Here is a 23,200-nt window from a genome sequence, read left to right on the forward strand (position 1 = left end):
ACATGGTTGGTATGACTAGGTTGCTGTTACTCTCCATTGGAGAGACTTCAGGTTCCACAACAAAAAATTTGCAGGTGGGAGAAATTTGTCTGACTTCCACGCTACAAAGTTTTATGACTTTTGGATTTTTTGACCTTTGCAACTTGACAAAGATGTGAGAAATAAGATGAATTTATTCATATTAAGCTGATTTTACTATAATTAACCTGCCAGTTCAAATAATATGAAGACAAACACAAATCATTTACAGTTTGGCAATATTTGAAATGTTTAAACATTTATTCTGACCCGTTTCATCATTTTTTGGGGTCGTCAGGAAACACGCAGCCCATTTCTGTATTTGAAGATGAGTATTTGTTCTGTGTTGCTAGGCTGGAAGTCAGACCATCATCCATGCCCACAGTTTTTTTGTGGCAGAAAGTTGGTCTGGAGCATTGAGGCCTAGAGGCACTCCTAGGAAATGATTATGCTCTGGAAAAGATCTGCCAGACCAATCAAATTGTTTGGGCCTGGCTTTATGTGGTGATGGACAGAAGGGTAGCAATGAAGTAGTCATTTGAATCTGGAAACACGCCAGGACACAACCAAACTGTGAATTCTGTTGTGTTGTGAGTATATTTGACAATTCTTTTTAAGACAGTTCCTTTTAAGTCGTAGTGCTTTGAGCTCTTTTGGCTTTCGTAGATTTGCTTTAGTGGATACCTGTTTCAGGTGCACGTGATGGTGGTGGACGAGGGGGAACAAATAACCCCGGGACAGTTCGGCTCCGGCCCTGGACACGACAGCGCAGTGACAGCAGCAGAGGGAGACGGAGAGGCGAACTGTCCGCTTCTTCTCTGCCCACCTCCTCCGGCACATCCATCCATTAGCGCAGAATAAACACTTCATCTCTCCTGCTGACATCGCTACAACATGTGAAAGACAACCAGTCGACGAGCTTCGACGAGCTGCTTGCGCTCTGGCTTTTTAAGGAATTTAACGGAAAACTTAGAGGGAACTTCGGAGAAACTTTCCCAAAGTGTCTGCGGATACGATGGAAATACTCTTCCTCCCCCTCAGCGGTAAATATAACTCACTTTATTACGAAGAACATTTCACCGGCATCTTACAAGCCCCAAATGATCTCGAACCCCGGTTTTGTTAGTTGCTCATCGTTTAATCGACCACAATAGCCAAATAAATGCGTGTGAGCGCATGGATAACTTGCACATGGATGCTTCTGCTCTTCCTGCAGTGCTGCTGCTGCTCTGCAGACTTGCCCATGCTCAGCAGTTGCTGTTACCCGGGTCCTGCAACTTTGAGCTGGGCTCCTGTGGCTACACATCAGACCCAAACTATGGAAGATGGAGCATGAATGAAGAAGGTAAAACTGCCATTCAAATGCGCCATAAATATGACATGATGGGCTGTAAGTCACCTGGTCTAGACGCGTTTAGTATTCACTCCTGAGGCAAATGTTGAATTACTGAAAAGGAGCAATGAAGACATGATGCGACCAGAGCAGCTGCTGAGCCAGATTAAAGAGTTTACAGTGATTTATAAGCTTTAATGGCCTGTAACCAGTGAGCACAAACAGCCCCAAATGCACAAGTGGGAGGATTTGTGCATTTGGGGCTGTTGTGTTCCCTGTGTTTTGCCAAGGGTTAGTTTTCATGGAGCTCATGGAGGAATCACACAGCACGCTTTCAATAAAAAATATATGTAAAGATATTAGAAGGATACAATGTTTGTACACTATATATAAATACAAGAATGTATATATTCAATATACAAGGATATGAAAAAATGACACAATATATATGAGTATAAAAATAAACATGATATATATTGTGTTTGTATATATAAATACTGTATATATACAGTATATCTTATATACAGAAGGTAAGTATAAGGAAAATATGTTTAAAAATTATACAAGATATACAGATTATGCGTGAAATATGTAAGATATACAAAATATCTAAGTTATGTGATATGTAAATTTGTGGATATAATGTGGGAAGTCGTGTACTCAAAACGTGTGGATTTCCAGAAGCGACAAAGGCTAACAGTTAGTAAGCTAACAGCCAGGTTACTTAATGTAGGAAATGCAAAGTGTAACGAAGGATGAGGCTGTTGGGAATAATACATTTTTACGTATTACAAATTTGTCACCAAAATGTTGAACGACTAAATTACAATATGTTAACTTACCATCCAGGACATGTGAAGTCATCAACACAAAGTGGTAATATCTGGTGTCAAGAAGGCCAACAAATTAGCAAGCTAACAGACAGCTAACTTAATGTAGGAAATGCAAAGTGTAATGAAAGGATGAGGCCTCTGGAAATATCAGCATTTTTGCTCAGACATATTACAAGATCATGCCTAAAACTTTATACAACTAAGTTATAGTATGTTAACTTACCCTCCACTTTAGCTATTTGTGGAAACATCAGAAAACACGTCGCAATCTGTGAACTAGGTCCAGTATTTTAATTGTAAGCATGATAAATACAACAGCATTTAAAGGCAACATTGGTGAAGATGGACCAATGGAACACCAGACTTGTCAAGGATACAGACAACTCGTTAAGGTTAAGACATCAGAACACAGAGCATCACATTTTGTTGTGTGTGTGATTAGGTAGCCTGGCATTTACACGTCACTACAACACATTTGAAACTAATTTGTAATTTATTTATTTTTTAACTTCTCATTGGTGCCAGTTTTTGTTAATGGGAATTTTTGCAGCCTTTGGGTGGTTCCCATAGCAAGATCCATCACTGCACTAACCCCACCACTAAAAATGCATTGATTTTCAATTAAAATCATACCAAGAAATAGCGTACAACAGTAGTAATACTGAACCGACTCCTCTTAACCCATGCAACCTTTTAAACTCAGCAGTTTAGTGAGCACAGATTGGATTTCACTTTGACTTTCTTCTTCCAGACTGTTGTTTACACTTCCAAAAGTTTAATATAAGTATAATATCTTCAATGTAATCCAAACCAGGATGAGCCTAGGGACAGGATCCCATTTAAACACTTTGGGAGAGTCATGCCATTATAATAAGACACAGCAACGTTTCCACATTCACAGCCAAGATGAATCCAATTCTTTTGTGTTTGTTTTCTGTCTTTCACTTTGGATCATGTCCCTCACGGTGTGGTCTGTGTAAGTCTTAACTGTGTTATTATCCTGAGGATCATTTTATTCACATGACGTTAGCAGCCACTCCGTACTGGTTTTCCGCTTGCCAACTTGACCACTTGCATTTTCATAAGGTGACTGACCATGCATTATATTTAAAAAAAGACATCTGCAACGACCACTAATTATAAGTGATGAATGGAAACTGATGGCCAACTTTCTCCTCCTGCTCTCTCACTGTGCCATCATACCTGATGATCTGTCTTCATGTTGCGTTTGCTGCTTATATTGAGAGTGAGCAGATCTCTGTAAAATTCACTCCTTGTGTTTATAAGCAACAGAAACCCTTTTCATGTACTTCTTGTTCTTCTGCTCAGTGTGTGCAGTTGTCACATTTGCATTTTGGCAAGGTCTAATGTAAGCTATTAAGGGAATGTAAACTCTCAATGAATGTTTACTCTAACTTATTCTGAGTTGTTAAGAAAGGGAAAGGTGCTGTAGCTGAACTGTTATCACACTCATGATGTCATTAGGGAGGAAGACCATCGAGCTCCGGGTGTCGCGTGACCTTTTTTTTGTTGACGCCACCATGTTGGCAGGAAAACTTTGAGAAAAAGTGAATGGCGCCCAGCGCTGATTTCAGGCCATCAGAGTTTACTGAGCACTTTAAACAGATAGAAATTGACCAGTACAAGGCAAAATTCAACAGATTATATGTCGAGGGCCCTTGTCATGCCCCAGGTGTGCTTTCTTCGAGCATGAAAGCATACATTGAAGAATTTTTCTGAGGAGGTTCATGACAGTAACACAACTACAATAACAAGTAACTGTTTAATCCTGAATTTCTTTCTCATTGCGAGTTGTTTTAGTGCTGAATGAGCAACACCCCTTTGTAATCCACGTTATAAATATTAGCCTAACTTGCCTTTATGAACAGCATCTGTTGGACAACGTGTTAAAAACATGCTAAATAAACAAGACACTACACTTGGAAAACGCTGGATTCTGTACCTGATATAAAGTGATCGATACACAAGCCAGATCTGTTTCTTGAGGGATCCCATCGCTCCGTTTTCTCATGCCTGCTTCTTGGGCGTTTTATTGCAGTAATCCACATCTGCTGTCTTACTGGATCTTTGGGAATCCCCTTTGCTTGTCCCACAAATTCTGGCATCCTGGGGCACAACAGCTGTCGTTTTTGGATGTAACTGGTATAAGGATAAGTTAGTTAGTTGCTCACAGTTGTCAACCGCATAGTAATTTGAAAAGCGCGCTTTCCTGCCATTTCTGCGGTGTTGTGATCGTCAGTGCAGGGTGACGTCAGCTACCGGAGCTTTATTGTCTACTTTTTTAGAGCTTAAACATTTAATAGTTCCCATCTGTTAAAGGTCTGTTTTATGCATTCTGTATTCAGCAAGCATCTGTGGGATGTTCTGGACAAACAAGTCCAATCCATACAGGCTCCACCTCTCAACTTGACTTAAAGGATCTGCTGCTAACGTCTTGGTGTCAGAAACCACAGTACACTTCAGAGGTCTATGGAGACCATGCCTTGACGGATCAGGACCGTTTTGACAGAAAAAGGGGACCTAGACAATAGAAGGCAGATGGTCATAATGTTTTGGTGGATTAGTGAATGTAACATTTTCTGTTTTTTCAGTATGAGTTTCTCATAATAGAGACTTTTTGTGCCCTGCTTTGTGCATCAAGCCAGAGAGCATCTCAAAGCAGTTCCTTCTGTTTATGATCATCTGTCAGCACAGTTTATGTTGCCTCTGTTAAGATAAGTGGTAGTACTGTAAATTGTGTGTGCCATCACTCACTTGAGCTTGTACTCTGCACATTCCCTGGGACACTGAAAATAGAGCTCTACCGCAGACAGGAGCTTCGGCAGAGACCCAAGCGTTGTGTTCACTCAACCGCTAACCAAACTAAGACGGAACGAGCCACCGTTCGCTGCCTTGGAGATGCCGATAGGCTCACGCCCACCGTTCAAGAAAATGAGCCTCGTAAAAAAGAAGACGGGACCACGGCTGTGTTTGCTGTTTGGTTTCCATGGCAGTGTGGGTTTTAGCTGCACCAAAAAAAGAATGCAAGGGAGGCAGCAGTTAAAACCGGGATGGATGTCGTAGGTGATTATTTCCACTCAAAGGAGACATCAGAGACAAAGACTACAGTCTGTGCTGTGCATAAAGAGAAACACACAAATGAAATGAAGTGGAAGCTGTCAGGGCTTTACTGCTGTCCCACGCTCTCCAATACTCTTAATTTGGACTTTTAAAGAGCTTTTCCCACTCAGTTTCTTACATCAAGCCTGTTGAGAGCTTTAAGTAAAGTGAAATATTTGTCTGTAAAATAAACTCCATGAATCCTCCTCTCCTTTATTTACTGTACTGTTAACAAAAGAACAAGCAGTGAACACTTTTTTTTATAAAGAACACAACCCCATCCCTGGGGACAAAAGTTTCATTTGAATAGAGAGTGACTCATGCAATAGAGAGGGTTTTGCTGTGTCGTAGAAAATAAAACTGCATGACAAGCTATAAACCTGGCTTGGTCTCAAAATGACATAGGATCAAATCTCAGAATTGTTATTCATAGACCTTAAAAATATATACCATTGTGTATCCCTCCTCCAAAATTTTGCATTAACCAAGTCTACTGCTCATGCCTGTACACGCTTGACACAGCTTTTTTGGGTGACCATGACTTTAGTGACCTTTTGAGAATACAAGTCTATTTGCCTTGTATTTTATTGTTGATATACAATGAACTGGATGATTGAGTATCTTCCCAGACATGCTACAAATGTATTGGGATAAGAAGGAGCTGTCTGGTTTCTCTGGTGTGGTCATAGTTATTGCTGATCCTCTGTTGGAGCCGTCCTCCAAGTGAACAAGCAATGTGTTGAAGTTGACTGGGATCTGTGGAGGCAGTGGAAGTGTTGTGGGTTTTTTTTCCAGGCAGCGATGTTCCTTGTGCGCTGCCACGTGGTGGTGTGTGTGGTGCTCGCGAGGCAGGTTACATACTATTAACTCTCCTGCTCTCAGCAATGTTTTTAGCCTCTTGTTAGTCTTTCTGTTGACATTACGCAATGTTCTCCAGTCATCCAGGTCAAAAAACAAGCTGAAACAACAGCAACCGGACTTGTAAGGTTTCTTGAAGACATTTCATCCAAGTAGCTAAAGTTCTGAAAGAAGAGGTGGGGAGTTGGGCTTTAAATAGGAATATCTGTGGGTGTTAATCATCAGAAACTTGCATAACTAGGATAACAACCAGTTACCTGTGTTTGGAGGAAAATGTTATGATCCTGTTTTCCTTCCCTCATGAATGGTACTCTAATGAACCATTAATGGTCACAGGCTCCACTCACTGAGGCAGAAACTTGTTCACCCCAAAGACAAAACACCCAGACAAAAACAGAGCAATGTAGTTTGTGCAGTTCAGTGCACTGAGGAATGTACGGACTTGTACCCTGGGGAAACAGAACAACCCCTTCACAAACGGATGGCTCAACACAGGAGAATCAGCTCTTCAGGCCTGGATTCGGCAGTCCTGCTATCCCTGAAGGACAAGAAGCACTCCTTTGAGGACAACAGTTTCAACATTTTAGCCAGAGAAGACAGATGGTTTGAAAGAGGATAAAAGAAGCCATCTATGTCAAATTGGAAAACCCCTCTCTGAACAGAGGAGGTGGTCTGAGACTGAGAGTCTCTGTTAGAATACCATGGGGAAGGGAAACAGGATCAAAACAGTTCCTGCAACTACAGATGAGTATGTGGTCATTAACAGAGCCGAGTCATACAAGTTTCTGATGAGCAACACCCACAGATGTTCCTATTTATACCTTTACTCCCCACCAGAGGCGGATTTAGGTATGGGCAGCATATTGTCAGGGGCAACAATCAGAACATTCCTTACATTTATGAGATCGGTTTTATATTGCTTTCCACACAGCACCCATCAGTTTTTTATTTCACTTTGTCAGTTAAAGTGGGCGCCTTCCAACTTTGGCCCTCACCCACCTGGACAAGAAGGACAAATACATACGAATGCTGTTAATAGACTTCATGTCAGCATTCAGCACAATCATTCCTCAACACCTTGTTGTAAAGCTGAGCCTGCTGGATGTGAGCACCTTCCTCTGCAACTGGATCCTGGACTTCTTGACTGGGAGACCACAGTCAGTCTGGATCAGTTTGCTTATCACCCTGATGACTCACAAGCTTAAATCACATCATCAAGTTGATGCTGGGTCTCCTCCGCAGGAATGATGAGTCAGCATACAAGGAGGAGGTGTAACATCATACTGCCTGGTGTAGAGCCAACATCCTGTCTCTGAACAATGACAAAACCAATGAGACGGTTGCTGACTTCAGGGGAGCACAGAGCGATCACTCTCTGCTGATCATCAACGGATCCTCTGTAGAGGTCGTTGAGAGCACCAAATTCCTTGGTGTTCACCTGGCGGGGAACCTCACCTGCTCACTCAACACCAGCTACATCGCCAAGAAAGCCCAGCAGAGATGTGGATGGCTCTCAGTGCTGATTTAATGAGTGGGTTGATCTTAGGCGGGACAGAGTGGCGATCTATAGTGGACTCTCTGCTGTATACTACTATGTATTCAAACCAGTTGACCTTGTTTCAGTGTGTTTCTCTGATCAATATTACTTACTGAGCATAGTTTAGAAGAAACTTTTGAGGTTACATATTGGTTACTGTTATTTTTTGTTTTATTAGGTGCACTTGATGAGGTATTAGTAATACAGAAGCTGGAGGAACTGTTATCAAGTGTTGACCTTTATTTGCCAGATGGTGTGTCTTCAAGTATTTCATGAGGTTCCCATATAAACCATACATTTTTGTTCCTCTTCAACTAAAATCCTCAGCAAACTTTACAGAAGTACAGTTGTGAGTGTCAAAACCACCTCTCTCAGCTCACAGTGTGGTTTGGGAACGCACTGCTCAGGACAGGAAGGCTCTCCAACGTGTGATTAAAAACTGCGCAGTTCATTTCTGGAGGAGCCTTCCCATCACTACAAAGACAGTATTCACCCACAACGCAACCTCTTTACACTCTTACTGTCGGGGAGACGCAACAGGAGTGTGAAATCAAGGACAACAAGACTCACAAACAGTTTCTACCCTCAAAACACTCCTTAACAGCTCATACACTGCCTCACCTCCCCATCACTCCCACTGACCTTATCTGCACTAGCCACACAGCACTTTTTAAACTCAGGTTTTAAGCTTTTTGTAGCTTGATTTAACAGACTTCTCTTGCACCTTGTGTTTTTATATAGTATTCTTTGTAGGTTTTATATTTTTTATTATATTTTATACTTTTATTTATTTAGTGTTGTTAATAAGAAAGAGTTGCAAAGTAAGAATTCCATTGTATGGTCTAAACTGCTCTTTTTACCCGGCACATGACAGTAAACATCTTGAAATCAATAAACGTCTTAAAAACCTTGGAAGGATGGTGAACAGGTCTTAAACCAGGAGGTTTGGATTTACTGCTGTAGTGAAAGAGATTGTTTGGCCAATCCCCAGAGAAAGCTGTAGCTGATTGATGCTGGGATTATTGTGTGATTTGCTGCACGTCTGCGCGGTATTTGAAGCGAATACTTCTACATTGAGTTGCATTTTGGAGATCAGCTCACAGGAACTGTAGTTCTCGACCTACAAGAAGCTTTGATTGGCGAAGCAGCCTGTGGGAGTGTGTAAAGACTATGTTTCATTTAGCTTCTGGTGTTGATGTTATTACACAATTTTAATAGCCACTAGCTCTATTTCATGATTTCCTCTTACAAAGTCTGAACTTGTGAACTTCTTCAATCCTTCTTTTCCTCTTTTATTTTAGTAGCATTTGGAGATCAACTCTGTATGCTTCTTTCTTATGCAATTTTTTTTGGTTTCCAGTGTACTAAAAGGAGCTGTCTGATAAAGTCATTCAACTGGTGCACACCCTTTTTCCAGCAGCACAAGCAAAAGATGTGTTCATCTGGAGTGTTACTAGTTTCTGTGGGGATCTGAAGAAGGTGGTTGCAAGATGATTATAATTTACCCAGTGGGCACTTTAACACTCTTACTGTCACCTAGGGCCATCATGGTCTAGTTGTGCCTTTAGCTTGCCTTCCTACCTATTTATCTATCTATCCATCCATCCAGGGGTGGAGCAGCAATTCTAAAAGTGGGGGGGGTTCTAGGGGTATCACGTGAGCACCTTAACCACCTTCGGTCCCTGTTTCAGTCTCCAAAACTAATGCAATGCATTTCTAGATTTTCATCATGAGGATATGCAAATAATATTGCATTCAAAATGTAGATTATAGCACAACGCGGTGTAACACAAGATATATATTCACAAACAATCACATACCATGGTATTAAGCAATTAATTTATGTTTTATTAGGAACAAGTGTGAGTGACAAGAACACTGTGTTCCCTCCCTCTCCTCTCATGTTCTCCCCTTCTTCTTCTCTTATGTTCTCCTTCTCTTCTCTCCTGTTCTCTCCCTCATCTTCTCCATTCTCTCCTTTGTTCTGACTCCTGGACTTCCCTTTCTCATCCTACATAAAGGACTCAATGTTAATATTCCTGAACATGGAAGTGTTGAAATATTTTATGTAAACTTAGAACAAACCTCTACATCCTTGATTTTGATGAGCAAACATTCCTTTCTTTTGTTGTTCTTTTATCTATTAAGTATTTCACATATATTTTGTTGTTCTAATCTGTTTTAACTAATCTTTCATCCTAGCCTTTATCGTACTCTATATTATTATTTTATTTCTCTTATTATTTAAGATTTTAATAGTTTTATTGCATTTCATTGTCTTCATTTCTGTTCTTTTCTAGTTTCTGAGAGCAGTAACAGGGATGAGTTGATGTAGGGGATTTTCTTCATTGAAAAGAAGCTTTTAAGCTCCAACAAACAGCTTTAAGTTACATAAATGAACACCTACATGGCATTAATGCAAGAATATGCATAAAATTGAATTAGTGCATTTATGGATTTATGGAGCTTTCTGTTTTTCTCCTGTCACCTAATTACATGTCAACTTGAGTGGAAAAATAAGCCAATCTTCTGCTGCCTCTTCCTTTTTGGCATTCCTAACTCAAAGAATAATGATAATGTTGAATAATATCTAAATCAGTGGCTCTAGAAAACTGTCAGTTTCCATTAACTTTACTGGACTTGCATTAACTTTGTTTGCCACCTGGCTTGCTTAATATTAGCTGACATGCCACAAAGCAAGACACAGTTTAGTTATTTACAGAGAAAATTCTACATTATTAACTTAACTTAAATTACCGTTTCATTCTTCTGCTCTGTTCGCTGTCTGCGGCAGTGATTGAGGGCAGCTCAGTGTTAGCATGTAACCCACTAGTCCCGGGCGGCCGGGACTAGTGGGTTTGGTCAAATGGCTGTGATTGGCTGGATGGCTGTCAATCAATCTAACTTGACCAATGGGTTTTCATGTCTGAGGGACTGAGGTGCACTCCATTTCGGTACGTTGGTACACTGCCAGGGCGGGCAAACGGTTTAATAGGCGCGTTCGACTTCATGCAGATCTGAGCAGATCTGACTTGACGTGATGCATGCTGGGTAGAACAAGTTCATTTTAACCAATCATATTCGAGATCTATGAGCATGACAACCCAGCATGCATCACGTCAAGTCAGATCTGCACAGATCTGCATGAAGTCGAACGCGCCTAATACCTTAGGAAAAAGTGGGGGGGATGAAACCACCTTGTTGAAAAAGTGGGGGTGTTGCAACACCCCCATCCCCCACGGGTGTGACGCCCATGCATCCATCCATCCTTCCAGCCAGCCAGCCAGCCAGCCAACCTATCGGTCCAGCTGATTTCCTGATTCAGTTCCAGTTCACAAGGTCTCAATTTGAATGGTCAGTCAGTTGATCTAACTGTTGGTCAGTCTGTCTTTTGGTGATGGTCTGGGTCAGTGACATGGAGTATGTTTTATTTGTGTTGATAGTGTAATGAACGTTCTGTAAGGCTCTGGGTAATGCATGGATTTATGACCTACTGTTGTGGTAAATAATCTTACCATAAGCACAGACTCATCTCTGGGCATTTTGTAATATTTGAAGTTGCTCAAAGGATCATTGGGTAACACTGTTGCCTTAAACTGTCTGTCGGCGAAGGCTTCCCCTGCTCTTCTTGTGTCTACTGTTCGTGTCTAATCTGTAATGTTCATGAATATGATACATCTTAACTTTTTGTTCACAGGGCATCTGATAACAGTGGACTCCACCTCGTTAGATGACCGGGAGCAGGCAGTTCTTGTCAGTCCAGTTCTGGACCAGCAGGACTGGAGCTGTGTGAGGCTGGTGTACCAGATCACTGGAAGGGGTTCCCTACAACTCCACTTTAGACCAAGCAATGATAACTTTGACTACGTGCTCTGGACTGCCAACGAAACCTCTGACAGCTGGCTCATTGCTAGTGTGGACCTACCAAACACCACCATTCCCTACCAGGTAAGGATGGCTGCAAAGACTTTAACATCAGACAGTAATGCTACACATTTTAAGAAATGCTTCAGTCATTTTTTTCTTTTTAATTGTCAGTCTAATTTTATTAAACACCTGTTGTTATAATGTCCTTGCAATATGGCAGTTTTACTAATATCTGAACTCTTTCAATAACCCCATTTTTGTTATCAAAAGTGTCCTCTCCTGCATGCCTTTTTTCATCTTTGCTTAAAATCTATCCAAACAAATCAGTGGTGCTACACTAAATATGAAGTAATTACAAACAAAGTTGTGTTTTCATTTTAGTTTTCATTGGCTGGAAACATTGTGTGATTCTGGTTGTCCATAAGTCTATTCCATTCTTGGGAATACAATATCCCAGGAACGTTTTGAGGGAGTCTATGCAGATTTGGCACAAATGTTCATTTGGACTGAAGAAAGGAAAGGTTAATGTTTGATGGCGCATGTTATTTTATATACTCTATATTATATCGTGTATTGGTGTTCTGTCCGAGTTTGTCGCCAAGTAATTTTTTTCCTCTCACAGATTTTACTCGAAGGTCGACCAGAACGCGGTTCCAGGAACAGCGTGGCCATCTTTGAAATTCACATTGTCCTGGGTTACTGCATAGGTGAGTCAAGTGATGTGTTTCACTTCTGCTTTATGTCTGGTGTGAAATGATATTTGTTCGTACAAAATATTAATATTACGCTTGTTCTTTGTTGTTCCGGATACCAGAGTGTAACTTTGAGGAGCATCACCTGTGTGGCTACAGTAATAGCTGGAACCCAAACGTTAACTGGTATGTTGGGGGGAGTGTGGCTAGAGAGTCTAACCTGCTTGAAAACCACGCCAGCGGTCACCAGAGAGGTATATGCACACACACATTGCTTTGATAAATTAAATTCTTTGCCCACGCATCTTCCATTTGTGTTCTTTTATTTTGTTACTGTAGAAAAAATACACTAATGTACAATAAAAATGAAGGAAATATCTTGAATATGTTGGAGGGACCAAGCCTTTGACGGGTACTGTGGAGGTACCAGTCATATCATCAAGGAATATTGCTAAGCATAACAACATTTTATATCACAAAATATTCCCATCTTTAACAATTTACAATCTACTCTTTTTGAAATTGTTTTTGAGGTTAGGCTTAAGACTTTCCTTTTTGATAAAGCTTATAGTTAGGGCTGGCTCAGTTGATCTTGAACCGTCCCTTCATTGCTGCTATAGGCCTAGGCTGCTGGGGGACTTCCCATGATCCTCTTTTCTCTCTCTTTTCTGTCTCTACCCGGCTGGCCTCAATCTGATGGGTCCCTCCATATGAGCTGGGTTATGCTCAAGGTTTCTTCCTGTTAAAAGGGAGTTTCTTCTCACCACTGTGGTCTTAAGGCTTACACTGGGGGTTTCAGGGTTCTGTAAAGCGTCTTGAGACAGTTTGTATTGTTACTGACAGTATATTAATAAAGTAAGTAAGTAGTAAAACTAAATTGAATTGAACTGAGAAAGTTTAAAACATTCACAATTAAGCTGCAGATGAAGTAGTGAGACCAAGGCTCCATTGTTGATTTTGGACGCATAGTCTATAATCATTGTTTGGTTGAATTGAAGCCCTGCAGGTTTGGCCTCTGTGGCTTGTGGTCATCCAACCTTTTTGAAATGCTTCACAGCGACAGTATAATAAATGGTCTTGGCAGAATCCCTGTATGTGAGGTGTTCTCTCAGTCCATGAGTAAATACTCTGTGTAAAACTATAACCGTTTACTATTGTGACTACATCAGCCCATTATCACTGTGTACCTTTAGCTCTTCTTTGTCTTCCACTCCTCCAGGTCACTACATGTACGTGGATTCTGTGTACGCAAAGCACTTCCAAGAGGTTGCCAAACTCACCTCGCCCATGACCACAGTGCCAATGGACGGTTGCCTTTCCTTCTACTACCGCCGAGACCAGGAGAGGGGAAACATATTCTCCGTTTTCACAAGAGACCAGCTGGGCCACTTTGAGGAGCTCTGGAGGCCAGAGATGTATAGGACTGCTGGCTGGAGACTGGCAAGCGTTGACATCAAGGCTCCACACCCCCTGGAGGTCAGTATCGGAGCTAGAATGCATAATTATAATGAATAGATGACCAAATATGATGATTTGACTGAAATTAGTGAAAAGCACAGAAAAATTTTAAACCTGTGGTCTGCTTTGGAAAATTGCTTCATCCCAAGTCCCGTCTAGAGAAAATGATGAGGCAAAAATACAGTGTGACGCGAATGGCACAGATCCAGGAAGGATGATTGTTACTAAAAGGCAACGCAGACACCTACGCAGAGCCTTTGCAACGTGCATCTCCTCAGAAATGAACTACGCGCCATGGCGACGCGGAGCGCAGGAGCTGTGATTGGTCCGCTTTGTAGTATCATGTTTCCGCTTTAGTATTTCCGGCTGCCTCTCCTGCTCCGAAATTTTTGAATTGATTGTTTTGGATCAGTAAGAAATTGGTAAGGTTAACTTAGGAGGTTTGGAGAAACAGACATTTGCATGACTGAAACTACACCAAAAGTCTGAGTCACCATTGTTGAAAACGGAGCAGGAAGTGGAAAGTGAAGCAGGAAGCAGAATCAAAAATGACTGGCAAAGAAGACCCAAACTAGTGTCTGGGTGGTGTTTTTACAGAGCAATCCAGACTGACAAGCGTACAAGTATAAATGGCTCACACCGGGATAGGCTACGTGCGTAGGTAGAAACACAAGGTAGCAATGGAGTGCAGAAAATTTTAGACACGAAAAGAAAAGGATGGGAAGTGTGTCTGTTCAATATGCAATGAAACTGTTGCTGTGATCAAAGAGTAGAATATAGGACGACGCTAGAACATCCACACTCAAGTTAAGCAAATGGCAGCTAGTCTGCAAACTCAAAACACAGGGAAATGTCACTATAGCCAGTTTGAGGTACTCCACTCGTTGCCTGACATGGGAAACCTTTCTCAGATGGAGTGCCTCACTAAAGTTGCAGGAATAATGTGCCTAGAAATAAGGCATTCAACACCGTTAGCTTGTTGTGCCAACTGAAGACTGGTCGATTGCACGCAATGAGAGCACAGATTCCACAGACACCGCACAGCTGTTCGTTTTTTATTGGGACGATAACTTACTTTGCTTCACAGAAAATCAGACTGAGAACCAGAATGACCAACAGCTATCTCTGTGATGTCTTTCACATCTCAACCACCAAACTTCCTCCTGCCCTGCCAACCATCCTTCAGTCCAAGAATCACTGCTCCCACTGACGCTGTTACCAGTAACAATGAATTAAAAATATATTCCACAGTATTCAGGTCTTAATAAGTCCTATCCTTTCCCATTATCCTCCACCCCACCCATCATCCTGACTAAGAAGCAATCTGGAGCTGCTTTTTAGAGAATGAGCTGCAAATAATGAAAACCCTTTAGTGGAAGGCTGTGATGTTGGCTGTTTGATTTTCTTGGCATCATATATGTATTTGCAGATACAACTCACCCGAGTGGCCCAGCCCTTTGTGTATTTTGCCGTATGTGGCCCTCGTGAAAACAGTTTGGACTCCCCTGTATTAAAGCTACACTACAAAATGGTTTTGTTGGCTACAACAAAATGCTTTGTAAGAAAAATATCATAATTTTTTCACGACAAGGAAGTCACCTGGAGGAGGAAATATTTTATTTTGATGAAAAGAGTTGAATTCACCTTATAATAGTAAATGTGCACAAGAGATATTTACGGTCGCTGTACCAAGCTTAACTAACTATGGTGTGGTGAAAAACTAACAAGAGTTGAGTAAGTAGAGTTAAGTGAAAAGAAAAAAAAAATGTTGAAGTGGTGGGCATGAGTATTCATTCATCATTCATTCATTCATCTTCTGTAACCGTGGGGGTGCTGGAGCCTGTCCCAGCTGTCATCAGGTGGGGAACACCCTGGACAGGCTAACACAGAGAGACAGACAACCATCGTTTGGGGCGGCTGTGGCTCGGTAGGTAGAGCGGGTTGTCCACTAACCAGAGGGTTAGCGGTTCGATCCCCGGAGTGTGCCACATGTCGAAGTGTCCTTGAGCAAGATACTGAACCCCCAGTTCCCAGTGCATGGCACTGGTGTGTGAATGTGTGAGCGAATGGGTGACTGTAAAGTGCTTTGAGTACCAATAGGTAGAAAAGAGCTATATAAAAGCAAGGCCATTTACCATTTACCATTACCATTCACAGGCACACCTACGGCCAATTTAGAATCACCAATGAACCTAACCAGCATGTCTTTGGACAGTGGGAGGAAGCTGGAGTACCCGGAGAGAACACAGGGAGAACATGCGAACTCCACACAGAAAGGCCCAGTCGGCCCATGGAGTATTGTTCTTAAGAAAACAAATAATGTGCAGAAATGACATGTTAAATACTCAAAATGCAGACAGATATGTTGTCCATGGGATGTCTGTGATCCTTTAGGTTTGGAGTAAACTCAGCAGCAGTTCGATCCTCCTTCTGCTCCTTCTTGAACTGTCTCTGGCTGAAGGAGCTACATAAGTCCCAACAGCCTCATATAAGGGGTTGTTGTTCATCAGGTTTGAATCCAACATCCTCCTCTCAGCCACCTTCTTTATCAGCTCGTCCGGTCTTTTCTTGTTCCCACTTTGTGATTCAACCACAAACTACAGCGTAGGAGGTTGCTGATGCAACCACAGTATCATAAAATTCATACCACAAAGGATCTCAGCTCTCCTTTAGCACAGACCCTGCAGAATATGGAACTGTGCAGTCTGGGTAAATATGGGAAAAACAAAAGATTTGCAGAATGTTGCCCGTTACGTTTTGTGAACTTATGAACATAAATTCATTGCCATTATTATTGAGCAAACAACATGTGTAATTTTTGGATATACACTCTAGTGTGTGTGGCGTGGCAAACGGCCAGACGTTAAGCTTGTCTGCACAGAGTTATGTTGCAGTGTAGCTATCAGGAAAGTAAACAGACTCTCTCTAGGTATTTACAACAAAGCAACTGGTCTCCTTGAATTTCTTGAGGACGTCCCGCCTCTCATCTGAACTGCCAGTTGGGAACCGCAGGTTTTTAGTCCTTCTGTTGGGTGGTACAGTTGTGTTTCTCTCTGGTTTGACACGGACAGAGGTGTGTTAAGTTGTCCGTGAAGGGACCTTAAGACTCGTAAGTGATTTAAATGATGAAAGAATAAAATGACACACTACATCTGTTCTCTGTTGTGCTTTTGCGCTGTGCAGCAGCTGAGTAGACAGACTCGCTCCCATGCTCTCCCTCCTTTGTGGCTTTCCACTGAAAATGTGTATTCTTCTCTGTGACTCCATGGTTTCCTCTCAAAACACCTCCCACCGGCTGCTGTCACGGTGGAAAAAGGCTTGTGTAACATAACTAACTGGGTCAGTTCCTTTCTCCAAAAGCTGCACAGAGCTTTTCCATCAAGCAGTACTCACACCGACTAACCCGTGCTCTTGAATGAACCGCACGGGACTATGTCTGGCTTCTATAGAGCTGACTCATCAATCAGCGTATGTTCTACCTTTATACTGCGCCTTTAACAATGCACAGAGCGTGTTCTCAGGATTCATTACATTACTCATGACCCATCTGTTGTTGGCTGTGTGACCAGGTGGTGTTCGAGGTGGCTTTTAACAGCGCCAGAGGTGGAAACGTGGCCATAGATGACATCTCGTTTTCTCCTGAATTCTGTCACACTGAAACAGGTGAGAAGAGCGATTGAGATTGCAGAATATACAGAAATCAATAAAAGCATAAATAAATGTGGAAATACAAGAAGAATATATACAATAGCACATACATGTGGAGATATAAAGAATAATACTAAATAAGTTTTATAGTTTTTTTTTTACTTTACAGCCATTTCCACTAGTTCCAGTCAAATGGCACATCCCAGACCTCTTTTAATGAGGCCGCTTCATATTTTTCTGTGTTTTGTGTTGCAGAGCCGACCGTTGACCCCGCTATAGCCAACTGTGATTTTGAGAATGGCATGTGTTTATACTACCAGGAGACAGGAGAGAGTAAAGTGTGGAGCAGAGTTTCGGTGAAGCCTAATGCTTACAGGATAGGAGACCACACCACAGGAACAGGTCAGTCACAGTGCACCACCCACCCCGATGGAGTTCTTCTTTCATTTTACTATGACAAGCTCAAATGTTTTCTCATTGCTGTCCCATGCCAGACAGACTCATTTCCTTACTGTTTGCCATCATAGTTGTAGTAATACTGCCGCACTTTTTTATTATGTTCCTTGTCTTATCTTTCTTAGGCGGGTTCCTCCTGACATACACTCGTTTCGCTTCAAGCCCTGGTTATGTGGGTCGGCTTCACGGACCCTTTTTACCCGGGAACCACAAATACTGTCTGAGGTTCTACTACGTGCTTCATGGGTTTAAGAAAGCAGACAATGCTTTGTTCGTTTACATTTTCGACGAAAATAACGTGGCCCAGGAGAAGGTGTGGAGCCTGACTGACACATCCAGGGCCGTCTGGACTCGAGTGGATATCACCTACATGAAGCCAATGCTTTCCAAGGTTTGAATAAGTGGATAATGAAATAGAATGCTAACTAGATTAATCGTTGTATATCAGTATTCAGTCTTTTTCTTCTGTTTCCTAGGTAGTATTTGTCAGCATCTGTCAGAACTTCTGGGAATGTGGCCTCGTAGCCATTGACGACATCACTGTCAGCTTGGGTGACTGTCAAATTACAGCAGGTAAAAGACTACTCACTACACGTGTCAAAAATAAGCCAGGAGAGCCCTTGGAGTTATAGGTCCTATTTTAGTTCCGATTATTTATTGGGAGCTAGTTTGCTAGGGGAGGACGGAGTAACATCAACATCGATGGGTCAGTATGCCTGGACGCCTGACCAACTTCCCCAGTTCACAAATTTTTACTGGCAAAAGTTGGTCTGGAGTTTCTCTGTTGGAAACTGATAATGCTCCAGCAAAGATCTGCTGGATCAGCTGCAGAATTCCACATTGATTGTTCCAGTTTATTGTGTAATTTGAGATTCTGGAGAATGTCTTAATGATGTTGAAGGTTTCTTCCAGTGAGTTGTAGAGAACATGAGTATAATGACAATTCGTCTGCATAAAGACTGATTTTATGTTTATGGAATTTTACATAAACATAATCATTTTGGTAGCTGATACACCTGCACCAGTACCCAGCAGAGCAGAAATGTTGCAATTTCATACAAAACGCCGCATTAACCTGTGTCGGCTTGCTTAACTTCACTTGCAGAATGACCTTGTATATCTCCAGGTGTCCTTTCAACTACCATTCATGCTGCACTTTTGCTCCACAGGCTCCCTCCCTGGCCAGTGTGACTTTGAAAGTGGTGTCTGTGGGTACATACAGGAAAAGAAAAGATACGAGTCCGGCTGGCTGCGAGTCCGAGGACACACTCCCACCTCCTATACAGGACCAAGGGGAGACCACACCACTGGAATGGGTGAGTCACTTCCTCATTCGTTGATTTATTCATTTATTCCAAGGACATACCCATACATATTGTCTGAACCCTGTGTGTGGTGTAGTTTATGAAGCGTTCTGTTCTGTGGAATGTCATGTGCTTGAATACTGTCTTAGAGATTTTGTGTTTGGACTACATTAAATTGACATGGTAACATACAACAACAAATCAAGGCAGCCTGTTGCGCATACATTAAGAGCATACATGCTTTGCCAGAGTTTGTGGAAACCAAACCAAACACAACTCAGCCTTTGGACATTTCATTTAACCAGTCTAAGATTCTGCCACTGTGCACATTAAGAGATGAATTGAAAAAAAAGGCGAGGATTAACAATAACATAAAAACCGACAAACATGCTATACATTGTGTGTGTATAGATATGTAGATTATCTGCACAATATATAATAGTTATACTGTCAGGACATGGCAAGCAAGGTCTAGTTGAGTCCTCACAGGGGAGAATGTAAAGCCGTATGGCACTGATTATGGTGTCGTAGAAGGTGGTAGACGTTCTTCAAAACTGACCTGAGTTTGTGCAAAGTCCTTCCCTCTGCTACAGATGTCAGGGACTTCAACCCTACCCGCACCACAGATTAAGTCCTCCTTAATCTTCTTCTTCTCCAGCCCTTTTATCTTAATGCACCAAAATGTAATTTTTTAAATTGGGGAAAATGCTTCTGTATTTTAATGCTGTCTAAATGTGTTATTTGTGAGTGCTCTTCTACGTGGCTTTTATTTGTACAGCTGTAATAAGAATCGTGCACTTGGATGAAGTTCCTCGTTGAAAGTTGCGTTCTCCATGGCTTTGTGTCTTCTGTAGGTTACTTCATGTACATCGAGGCGTCACTCATGCGCCCGGGTCACAAAGCTCGGTTGCTGACCTCAGACCTGCGGGGCTCATCGTCCCTTCAGTGTCTGATATTCTACTACCACATGTACGGATCTGGCACAGGTATACTGAGTGTGTTGCTGCACCATGGCGACAGAGAGCAGGACAGGCTGCTGTGGAGACGACGTGGTGAGCAGAGTATGAGCTGGATGAGAGCAATGGTGGACTACCAGTGTGATGTTAAACACCAGGTACGTCAGTGTGTAGATTAGGCTGAGTCACAGAATGGATCCATGTTTGTACAGAAAGTAACCAAATAGAATATACATTACAATTACATTAGTCGTGAGAGAATTTTTATATCACTACAATTTATCTAAAGGAAAGTAAAACTGATTTCACATCTGTACTTAAAGCTGTCCCTCTGAGTGACCAGGGTAGATGTTAATGCAGGGTCTGAACAGGGTCTAAGTCTCTGTAGCCCTCTTCCAATTCACATCTGAAACAAACTTCTTCCTGAATCTTAGCATATTCCTGAGTGGAAGAAGAATTCACAGAAGGTTGAACAAAAAAATGAAACAAAAACCAGTAGAGATCCTTTTTGTGCACCAATATCGCTCGTCATACCGCCTGACATTCAGCTTTGCAACCCAACATACTGCAGCCTGTCAGTGAGGTAGTCTAATCCAGGCCATGACATCCTGGTCTGTATGCATCACAGGAAAACTTCTAAGCCAGCCAGATGTTGAAAGCACTGAATAAGTCCATATCCTCCCATAACCATGATCCTCACAATGCTCTGTTGCTTCCCCAGATCTGTTTAAGCTCTGTTGAGCACATCACATTTGGTTTAGTTTTGAAGTTTACAGTTGACAGAGTCACATAGTTTGTGTTTCCTGCAGATTATATTTGAAGCCATCCGAGGCCCTTCGCTACGGAGTGATATTGCTATTGATGACATCCATTTTAAAAGGGGACCATGTGAAGGTAAATCCCAAAGAACTGTTGTTTTCCCTCATCTTATGTCTCAGTAAATTACTTTTAAAGTCATTTTCATTTGTTAATCCTTGTTGTTTAGTTCTTATTTAGTCAGTTACTAGGCACAAGAATACAGACTAGAAGACAGAATATTTTAAAAGGTTCCCATTACTAATGAACAGACATTACTTGCTTTTTCCTTTTTAGGCGGTCATTTATAGTAGTGGTTGTGCTTTTTTTCTCAATGAAGGAAGCAAAACTCTGCTGATGCAACGACTAAATAAATATACACAATGACAGCAACAAAAGGGAAATCTCGTGCCATATAGCATTTCTGTTGCACTTAACGACCTTTAAACAGATCACCAGACAGATTTTTGTTTAGCTAAATAAATAATTTCATAGCTAATAAGATTTTTACATTTGTGCTCCTTCCTATCCACTTTGCACAACTGAAAAAGTTTGTGTGTTTTAACACTGGACCCTTTGTCCCTACAGCAGTCAGACTGTTTAAAAAGCAGCCTTTCTTAGCACTGCTGTTGGGTGTCTTCCACACTTAAAGGACTAGCTGCATCCTCTGGTGGTCCACTTATTTCTCACCTCATTCTGTTTAATGAGTAGCTATAATATTTGTGCTCTCTTTTCTTTCTCAGATCCTGGTGACATCTCTTCATACTCAGGATCCTCTGAGTATTTCAATGAGATTGAGAACTGAGACTGGTGGGGTACTCCGCTTGGTACTCTACTGAAGAGTGAATTTGAACATTCCGCCAAGACAATTTACAAAGTTGTAGAGCTAAGCTTATGCTGCACCAACGACCTCTGCCTCACTCAACTGCTGTCTTTCTTCACCTTTCAGTCTTGTCATTTTAGTGTCCGTGCCTTAATTCTTGACGTTAATCTGCTTACAAATGAGATTTGTATCCCACCTCCTCCTGACAGCATTATCCAGCCTTCACATTTGCACTACGGTAGTCGCGTATAGCCATAATCCTGTGTAAAGGCCTGTTCACACTAAAAGCTTCAAATATATCCTTTGTCACTGAGTTTTATTCTCAGTTATGCCACAGGTCAGTAAATTGAGATGTCTTGCAGTGTTATTTCAAATCACAGCTCAGGTACAGTGAACTAATTTCCAAATGCAAACTGACAATAGGAGCACTGCTTTAGGCATATTGATCTCTGCAAGAAAACCCACCATCGTGAAATCTTTGAATTCTTCAAAGGTCAAAGCTTAAGCTTGATCATCTGAGCCACCAGAGCAGCAGTACTGTTTTGCAGATATTGCTCACATACATCTCAGAATACAAAAAAAGGTTGTGTACATTTCATCGGAATTCACTCAAGAATCTTTATGCTAGTTCCATAGTGACAAAGGACGTGGGTCCGGCTCTGAAGTCACAATGTAAGCACTTACGGATATTGATCACTTCAAAGTGAAGTGTTATCTGTACATCAGTATCTTTTCAAGGTTCAGAAAGATGCAGGAAACCTTCCTTTGATGTTTGATCAATGCTGACTCATTAGCATCATACTGTTTCTGAAGACATTTCAGGCCTAACGTGCTGCAAACATCTGAGCACCGTGCTGTTCATTTAGATGTAATCTGGCACATCTCTGGTGAGGTCTTATTGTTCCACAGTCTTTCTATGTAGGTTTATTACTGAATTGAATGACATTTTGATTAAGTCCCTGAAAAATTGGCGCTGATTTAGAAATCTGAAACCAGGAAATCTGTTTTCTGTTTGCTACTCTGCTGTCGTATTCATCTCACCATTCTTTTAACCCTGGAGTCTACTTTGCAGGTCTGCTTTGGAGAAACTGAATAACTGGATAACATCATTTCAGCAACAGCGAAAAGAGATTTCTGAGTTTAATATGACTTTTTTTGTGTCAAAATATGCGGTACACAATATGCATAAAAAAACAGTAAAATTCCACTTATTTTCTGGAGATCATTGTCATCGCATTAAGTCCCTTTTTGCCATTTTTGTGCTTGTAATGTGTGCACATCAGTACCATACTGTTGTTTGTCCACTATATTTTCCAATGAAATGTCCTCTGCAAATATTTGGTGTTAATGACAAAATGAACAGTAACTGAGTCCTGTTTGTGCATGCAGACTTATTAGAACTTAGCTCTTGTTCATTTTATTTATTTCCTGCCGTAATATGATGAAACTCCTGAAAGTAGACAAAGAAAACCAAATCAAACAAATGAAACAAAAAAACATTA

At 41.5% G+C, this 23,200-nt stretch overlaps 1 protein-coding gene across 1 annotated transcript; it reads left to right on the forward strand.

Annotated features, from left to right (window-relative positions):
- Window positions 1–591: 591 nt before the first annotated feature.
- Window positions 592–22,918, forward strand: LOC311493637 (MAM domain-containing protein 2-like). Its single transcript, XM_084552368.1, has 15 exons — window positions 592–608; window positions 712–1,061; window positions 1,235–1,363; window positions 11,397–11,647; window positions 12,189–12,273; window positions 12,381–12,512; window positions 13,478–13,734; window positions 17,286–17,379; window positions 17,620–17,766; window positions 17,946–18,211; window positions 18,297–18,393; window positions 18,990–19,136; window positions 19,979–20,238; window positions 20,890–20,974; window positions 21,619–22,918. Exons 2-15 carry the CDS (start codon window positions 1,034–1,036, stop codon window positions 21,678–21,680), a joined length of 2,040 nt encoding a protein of 679 aa, XP_084408494.1. The 5' UTR covers window positions 592–608; window positions 712–1,033; the 3' UTR covers window positions 21,681–22,918.
- The last annotated feature ends 282 nt before the right edge of the window (window positions 22,919–23,200 follow it).

The sequence above is a fragment of the Chelon labrosus genome, assembly GCF_963514085.1.
Source record: "Chelon labrosus genome assembly, chromosome: 9".
Classification (NCBI taxonomy): domain Eukaryota; kingdom Metazoa; phylum Chordata; class Actinopteri; order Mugiliformes; family Mugilidae; genus Chelon; species Chelon labrosus.